This window comes from Ascoidea rubescens (genome assembly GCF_001661345.1).
Source record: "Ascoidea rubescens DSM 1968 unplaced genomic scaffold ASCRUscaffold_1, whole genome shotgun sequence".
In the NCBI taxonomy this organism is placed as follows: Eukaryota; Fungi; Ascomycota; class Saccharomycetes; order Ascoideales; family Ascoideaceae; genus Ascoidea; species Ascoidea rubescens.
In genome coordinates, this window is record NW_017962913.1 from 2,516,214 (window position 1) to 2,524,118 (window position 7,905).

A 7,905-nucleotide genomic window follows, 5' to 3' on the forward strand; every position below is an offset into this window, starting at 1 on the left:
AATTTATTTAGAACAAAACCTTTAAATTTTTATAATAGAATAATTTTGCTCTAAATCTCAAACAGGTAAAAGAAAAATCTGATCAGGAAAAAACAAATACCGAATTCTCTTGTTTGAAAACAAGAGATCCCAAGCAAATCCGAACACGATTTCGATATAATTCGAATCTACGTAATTGCTTTATATACACTCTGAACGTATGCAAGTCAGTGCGTCATTATGTGTATTGACATATTTTGCAAAAGGTATCCAGTTTGTTGGCTGCACTATATTTACAAGTATTTCATAAGTAAATGTTGTCTCAAAAAAGCTATTTAGAAAGAAATATAAATTTCTCTTGATATTATTTGAAATCATTGCACTGGTTGAGCTTGTTGAACTTTTTGCATTTTTTCTATTTGAGCCTTTGCTATATCTTCTTGGTTTGGCATACCTTCTGTTAAGAGTTTATTGATGGAAAATTTTTGATCTGAAAGCATTTGTTTTTCCATTTGTTTTTGTTTTTCTAACATTTCTTGACCTTTTTCTTCCAAGAATTTTAAATAACTTTTATATTGTCTTTGACCTTCTTCACGAATTAAATCAATGTACATTTTGGGTTCATCGTCTTGTTTAATCCCGTTGCTGCTAACGTTTGCAGTGCTACCTAAAGGTTGTAATCCCAATAATTTAAATGCCCAATTTCCTTTATGGTTTTTCTTTTTCAATTCATATTCTTTTTTAAACTCTTCTCTTAATTTCATTTCTCTTTGATGGAATTCTTCGGGAATTTTGAATTTATCTTCAAAAGTTCTTATAATTGGTCTAATATCTTTAATATTTGGTTGAGCTGCTATATATTCTAAAATTGGAATCAATCTAATTAATTTATCATCGGGTTTACCATCCCAAGGTTTCATTCCAATTGCATTATCTGGTTGTAATTCGAAACAGTTTGGATCAGTATCAACAATAATAATTTTACCTAAATCTCTATTCATTAGTGACAAATCTTTTATTATCTTTCCGTCAACATATCTTGCTGCCTCTCTGTGCAATGCATATGATATGTGTAATTTGTTTGGATCCAATCTTTCAATTGTTCTTTCATTATACATGAAAGAATTGGATGAAAATATAACAATTTCGTAATATAATGACAAGTATGATAAAAAGTAGTCTAAACCTGGTCTCTTTGCTGTTCTCCAGCCACCATCTTTAGTCCATTCTGAATGAACTAATAAATTTTCTAATCCTATGACTAGTGTCAATGGTCTCTTATATGGTTCTGGTGGAGAAGGAGGTAACAATTCTTCAAATGCTGGTTCGGAGAAATAAGAAAAAATGGATTGGAATCTTTTTTTGAATCTTTCATACATTAACCCTGGAGTATAACCATTGTCGACATACGATTCTCCTGGTAATGTGATTTTTTCTTCTTCACCTTCGTCCCAGTTTCTGGCTAAATATGCTGTGCCTAATATAGTTGCCCCGACAAATGAGAAAAATGATAAATTACCCCATCTATCTCTTTTACGATCTAGGGAACTAACTCTTTTTCTTCTTTCTCTTTTATCGTTATCGCTATCATTTTCATTTTCCTTTTCATTTTCCTTTTCTTGCCTTTCAGCCTCTTCTATTTGTTTTTGTCTTTCGCTTTCCTTATGATGTTTTTCAATCTCATCGACTTCGAAACCAGCTTTAGCCAATATGTCGTCACTCAAAATAGAGCTTGGTTCATCTTTCTCGGTTTTTTTGCTTGATAAATAACGATTTGGGTTATAATTGATATTAATTTTTCTATCAAACAATCTTATCGAATTCAAAGTATTTCTCAAGTAGTATGATTGATGAAATTGGAATCTTCTAGAACCAATAATTGCTGATCTTGACAAAAAACTCATATTGAAAACGCGCAAAAACTTGTAAACGTAGATGATCCAACTACTTGCAATTAAAACACGTAGTAATGCAAAAAAACTAGTCCAACCAACAGCACTTTCTGGCTTTTAATCAGCAATCAGACTATCTTCTATGAAAATTTTTCTCTCAATTCTTGGTGGGTGCGAAAAAAGAAACCCTGGGTCCTGCGGAGGGTAAGCAACCACCGCTGTGGATTCAAAGCGACGTATTCGAAGCTTCAAATCAATGGCAATTTGGTGGCAATTCAATACACTACATTTGATTTAAGAGAAGCTACCCAATCCTTTTGATTAACACTAAACTAAACAAAACTAACGCAAACAAAAATAAAACTATAAAATAAGAAAGATAAAAAAGTTAAGAGTTAAGAGTTAAATGAGTTAAAAAAGTTAAAAAGTTAAAAAGTTATTGGTGGCCAATAGTTGCTTACAATAAAAGAGCAATACCAACACCAACAACACCAGCAGCGAGTGGAAAGCTGCCTTTTGCAACATTGTTTTCATAAATAGGTGGAACAACCGAAACACTATCATTTTGAGAATCAAAACCGCCAATTCCACTACCATCAGTATGTGGGCCTGTTTCATTAGAAGTATAGGAAAAAACACCTGTGGCAGCACTAGCGACGAGGACAACGTTTGAGAAGAACATTTTGAATTAATTATTAGTTGGCACTATAAGAGTAAATGAAAAACCAGAGCGAATGATGTAAATTGAAACTGTGTGTGTTCTGGGAATTCTTCTAATTAGAAATTTTCAATGGGCATTGCTGTTTATATATTAAAACAAAAATGAAAAAATTGATTTCAAATACTTCAAGCTTTATTGCTATTTTTTTCCATTTTGTTCCTCAACCTTTGTTATTTCCTTATTGCCTTCTTCAAAAGAAAATAACTGGAATAAAAGTGTATTTTGTCTGGTGTGTCATTTGCTTTTTAGAGAGCAAAAGAACAAAAAGATAAAAGCAAAGAACCAAAATAGTAGACCATTCTAGAATATATTGTCTAACACTCTTTTCTGCTCAGTATTGATCTCATAGGGAAATTGTGCAGTGCTTCTCATATCGCTTCTTATGAGTCTTGTTCCCAAAGGGCTTGGATCAAACCCTTTAATAATTGAAAAGAAATATAAATTCAATTTTTATGCTTTTGGAAATGTTGATTTTTTTTGTTTCTCTGTTTCTTGATTGCTGCGCTACTTTTACTCGAAAATTATGTATTAAAAGAAAAATTGTACAAAAAAATAGCTGTGCCAGAATAAAATTAAACAAACCACCACTAAAAAAAAAGATCAAAAGAAAAAGTTAAAAATTTCAGGCAATTTTAATGAAATGAATGAAGTAAACTAACAATAAAACAAAGAAAAATACAAGAACAATAAACTGTGTTAAATAAAAAAAATTGGCAAAAAAAAACGAATGACAAAAAAATTCACAAAATAAAAGCACAAAACCATCGCTCAACCGCCTCCCATTCCTGGCTCTCTTTCAACTTCTTTCTGCACCACAATTTCTTTACTTAGTAATGCTCTTAAACTTTCAGAGATTTTATAATTTTTATTTTTTTTATCACTTGTAGACTCATTAGGTTTCTTTTGTTCTGAAGGTTTAAATGTTTTAGTTTTACTAATTCTATTGGCATTGATTCTGTTGATTCTTGGATTGATATTATTGCTAGTAGAGGCATTATTGATGTCATTTTCAAGTTCAGTTTCAGTTTCTACTTCGGTTTCAACCTCACTTTCATTTGGAACTTTATACATTTTAGCCCTTTCTTTCATATCATTTTCTCTATCAATGATTTCTATCATTCTTCTAAATCTCAAAAATAGTAACTCTGAGCGGATTAATAAATCATTAATATCCATTGTCAATGCTAAATCATTAATGTATCTTAATACTTCATCAAATTGTCTTAAGTGTCTTTTAATTATCACTTCATGTTTCGATAAAATTGATAAAGCAAAAAATAAATGAAACTCTGAAGTATAGTAATCGGTCCAAAAGATTTCCCATAATCTTAAAGTATCATTAAATTCAAATTCTCTTTTAAACCAAACCAATAGCATTCTAAAAAAAAAGAATAGTTGATTTGAATCACATTTTTCCAAATGTAAATACAACTCGGGCAACATAAATTGAACTAACTCAGTTAAAACCAACATTTGGTTTTTCATACCTGACTGGTCCCTAACAAAATTTCTCTCCATTCTCTCCATAAATTTTGCAAAACACCAAAATGATAATGCATTATCTTGAAAGATGTAGTAAAGCGGAGATAATAAATCTGTCATACCTTGGACATAACCCAAGTTCTGATTGTATTCATTGTAAGTGATTAAAATTTCTCTTAGGTTTTTTAAATGTTCATTTTTAATATTAGAAATATTATGTTCTTCGTCATCGTTATCGTTATGATCATTGTCGTTATCGTTATCGTTATCGTTATTTTCATCTTTATTATGACTTTGATTTTGTTTATCTTTTTGAGTTGATGATTTTTTTGGGTTTTTATAAAGTGACAAATCACGATCAGTTCTGTTTATATCCTTTTCAATTCTAAATTTTTGATCTACCCAATACTCATCTTTTTGTTTTTCTTCTATATCAATTTTCCATAAATTTAGATAATGCTGATAGTCAGATCTTAAAGATTTAATAATTTGATTTCTTTCAAAAGTTGAAGAATCCCAGGGAACTACATCTAGTAAGAATAACCAAGCTTGGGATCTGATTGTTTCATTTAAACCACCATGGAAGATTCTTTCTTTGACTTCATTAACGGTTAAAATTAGATTACCATTACTATCGAAAAATGAGCTCCATTCAACTGGGGAAATTTCTTTTCTTCTATGAATCTTTGAGATTTCTTGAATAGATAAGTTTGAGAAATTTCCACCCAATTCTTTGTTTAATAAGTTTTGATAATTTTTATCAAGAATTAAATCAATTTTATTTTTTTCGGCTTGTTCAGAAATAGCCAAAGCCCATTTAGCTAAATAAACCCTTGCAGTATCAAAATCGTTATTAATTTTAACAACTTCAGGTTTGTTTAATAGAGCTTTAACTTTGGGGTTTTCTTCTACTAATTCGTCGACTTTTGATTTTGCCAACATTGATACTCTAGCTAAAGATTCTAAAATTGTCCATTTAGCGCTTGTAACTATTTTATTGACACTAATATTTTGTAAAGTGTGTCTAATTTTTTCGATTGATTCATTAATATTGTTATTGTTTGCCCCTTGGTTATTTGGATCATTTTTGTTTATTGATTTGTAATCTGTTGTTACTAACTTTGTATAATTCAAGTCATCAGAATTTGGGTTAATTAAGAAAAAGGATGAATCTAGAGATGATCTTTCAACTAGAATATACTTTTTTAAGATAGTGAAGAATTGGTCGCCACCCCAAAATAATTGACCTTCATTATTTGAAGAAAACGGATTAAAGTCTTTATTTTTAAATTTTTGTTCCTTTTGAGTAGAGATTGATTCATCATCATGGAAGAATAAAATTGGGAAAGTATCAAATTGAGACCTTGAATTGATTATTATTGAACCCCACCACCAACCTAATGATGGAACTCTTGCCTGAATCGAAAAAATATTTGATAATGGAGTTTGGAATGAGTAAGCACCCATAGATTGCAAAATTGAGCTATTTATGAAGAAAACTTTCTTTTTATTGGTGTTGAAAGAATTAGGGAAATTGTGGTTATCATGGTTGTTGCTATTATAGTTTGATTTATACTGATTTAAATTGATATATAAATCACAAGATTCAAAGATAGCTCGATCATTTGAATTTGATAAAGTTGATTCAGGAAACCAGGTTAATAATATTTCATTATTAATAGAAGTGGGATATACTTTGATTAATGATAAAAACCCAGAAATGTTGTCGCTTTTATTTTTGGTTAGATGGATATATACTTTTGATTTTGTCCATAATAATTTGGCTTTACCTGGGGGATAGGTTGAAATTTTTTTTTTTCTTAGTGAGTTATAGGGAGATGAATTATTCAAATTGATATTAAGATTGTCATTGGAATTATCATTGGACTTGGTTAACGATAAGGGATTGGTAACTGCGTCTGATAGGCTTCCGCCATTTGACAGATTAGGAGATTTCTCCTGTGATTGTAAAGTGTTTTTGTGGGTACCCATTTGAGGATCTGTGCTGTAAAATAGAGAGACTGTGCTGACAATAGTATCTGGAGTTAATTGGGTAGAAGGTAACACTTCCTCCAGCTTCTGGTTTTATATATCTTGCTCCAGTTTCAAAACTCCAAAAACTGTTTAACAACAGATGACGCTTGATTTCTAAACGTGAGCTGCTTTCAGCAAAAGGGCTATACCTGGTTCGCGCAACCGGGAGAGCAACCAGGAACAGCACCGAGCAACTAAGTCCACTATGGGGTTGTCCCTGAGGAAACGGGCCAGTCTGGGGAGGCTGGGCCTGGGGCAGCACAGGCAGCACAGGCAGCACGTGATGCAATTACAGCAGGCCCCGATTGCTGGAACTGTGTTTCTTGCAGCTAGAACTGCAAGAGCTGCAGGAGCTGCAAAAACAAAGGTGTCTGGAGAAGAGAGGTCTACTAAGGCCTGGCTCATAGACATCCCTTCACAGACAAGCTGTTGCTCTAATTCCGGTGCTAAGAACCGAATTAGGTTTTTCAGAAGTTTTCGGGACGCCGGTCAGCTGATCCAGTACTTGATTCAAACGGTCAAATTGATTTTATTTTTAATTCCGACTGGAATTAAAGAAGATTGTGAATATACTAAAAATATTATTTGAATACCTTTAATTATCTTGTATACAACAATAGTATCTGTTATTGATATGCTTACTTTGGTTGCAATTATTATGAAGTTCATACATACATAATACTCATTTTTCACAAAACCCAAGAGGAAACCAACCGAATTTCTAATGATAAGCTAAATGGAGCGTGACTTTGTGCTAAAATATTTTAGCATGTCTCTGAGTATTTTTAAGTTTTGTACAATATTACTTCAAAACTAAAAACATACCAGCAGATTTGTCTGTATGAAATTCTTGTTGAACAGATTTTTGGTTGTTCTCAGCAATTGTTTTATTGGTTCAATCTCATGCATGTCAATGCATGGCATCCGAAGAATTACGCATACTATATATATTTCCAAAAGAAAACCTCACTATTTATATATCGATATTTTGTTCTGTTTTCATAGAAATAAACATGTTCGATGTATCGTCTATAGCCAGCAAGAAATACATCAATATTGAACTTGGGATCTCAAAAAAAGTCACACCAAATATATTAGATGGATTACCACCTCACATTCTCAATGCTATTTTGACCCAACTCTCCTTTAATCAAAGATTTACTACTAGTTCAAGAATACACACTAAAAACAATACTGATTGATTTTGATGCGTTAATTAATTGCAACAAGAATGAAATTCAAAATTCATCTAGCACAACACTGAGTTGTGATTATCCTGAATATTTAAATATTGATCCCCAATCTCTCTTCCTCAATCAATTTTTCGATTTATTCAACATAACTACTTTGGAATTGAATGGATTGAAACTATTCTAAATGGAACAAATAGAATTTGAAGAATTCCATACATCAATCAAATTTAAAAATGTTCAAAATGACAAATAATATGTTTTCCAATTGAGGAGTTTAGAATTTCCTAAAGAAATAAAGTACCTGGATTTTTACTTTTAATACAATTAGAAGTATTAAATGTATCGATAACTGTTTTAAGAATCTAGTAAATCTATTCCACAATCAAATCGAGAAAATTGAAAACACTGAAAACTTAGTTAATTTTACAAATATTGATTTATCCAACAACAAAATCAATGAGATGGCTATTCCAAACAATGAAAAATACCCAGAGAATTTAAATTCGTTAAACTTATCAAATAATGCTATTAAAAGGCTATCAATGATCAAAGAATTAAATAATTGCTCATACATAGACCTAAGATGTAACAAAATAAAAACAAT

At 31.2% G+C, this 7,905-nt stretch overlaps 4 protein-coding genes across 4 annotated transcripts; 1 reads left to right on the forward strand and 3 right to left on the reverse strand.

The window, feature by feature from the left end:
• Positions 1 to 138: 138 nt before the first annotated feature.
• On the reverse strand, positions 139 to 1,997 carry TIM50 (protein translocase subunit TIM50). The gene has a single exon (XM_020192473.1). The coding sequence runs from the start codon at positions 1,881 to 1,883 to the stop codon at positions 354 to 356; it is 1,530 nt and encodes a 509-aa protein (XP_020050536.1). The 5' UTR covers positions 1,884 to 1,997; the 3' UTR covers positions 139 to 353.
• Positions 1,998 to 2,168: 171 nt separating this feature from the next.
• ASCRUDRAFT_73898 (uncharacterized protein) lies at positions 2,169 to 2,822 on the reverse strand. The gene has a single exon (XM_020192474.1). The coding sequence runs from the start codon at positions 2,551 to 2,553 to the stop codon at positions 2,329 to 2,331; it is 225 nt and encodes a 74-aa protein (XP_020050537.1). The 5' UTR covers positions 2,554 to 2,822; the 3' UTR covers positions 2,169 to 2,328.
• Positions 2,823 to 2,932: 110 nt separating this feature from the next.
• On the reverse strand, positions 2,933 to 6,442 carry GYP7 (GTPase-activating protein GYP7). The gene has a single exon (XM_020192475.1). It carries the CDS (start codon positions 6,064 to 6,066, stop codon positions 3,361 to 3,363), a length of 2,706 nt encoding a protein of 901 aa, XP_020050538.1. The 5' UTR covers positions 6,067 to 6,442; the 3' UTR covers positions 2,933 to 3,360.
• Positions 6,314 to 6,697, forward strand: ASCRUDRAFT_68242 (uncharacterized protein; the record flags this gene model as incomplete). Its single annotated transcript, XM_020191506.1, has 1 exon — positions 6,314 to 6,697. The coding sequence occupies one exon, from the start codon at positions 6,314 to 6,316 to the stop codon at positions 6,695 to 6,697; it is 384 nt and encodes a 127-aa protein (XP_020050539.1).
• Positions 6,698 to 7,905: the final 1,208 nt, after the last annotated feature.

Bases quoted from the DNA above. Each gene is read 5' to 3' on its own strand.
- TIM50 (XM_020192473.1), bottom strand. From the start codon at position 1,883: ATGAGTTTTTTGTCAAGATCAGCAATTATTGGTTCTAGAAGATTCCAA.
- ASCRUDRAFT_73898 (XM_020192474.1), bottom strand. From the start codon at position 2,553: ATGTTCTTCTCAAACGTTGTCCTCGTCGCTAGTGCTGCCACAGGTGTT.
- GYP7 (XM_020192475.1), bottom strand. From the start codon at position 6,066: ATGGGTACCCACAAAAACACTTTACAATCACAGGAGAAATCTCCTAAT.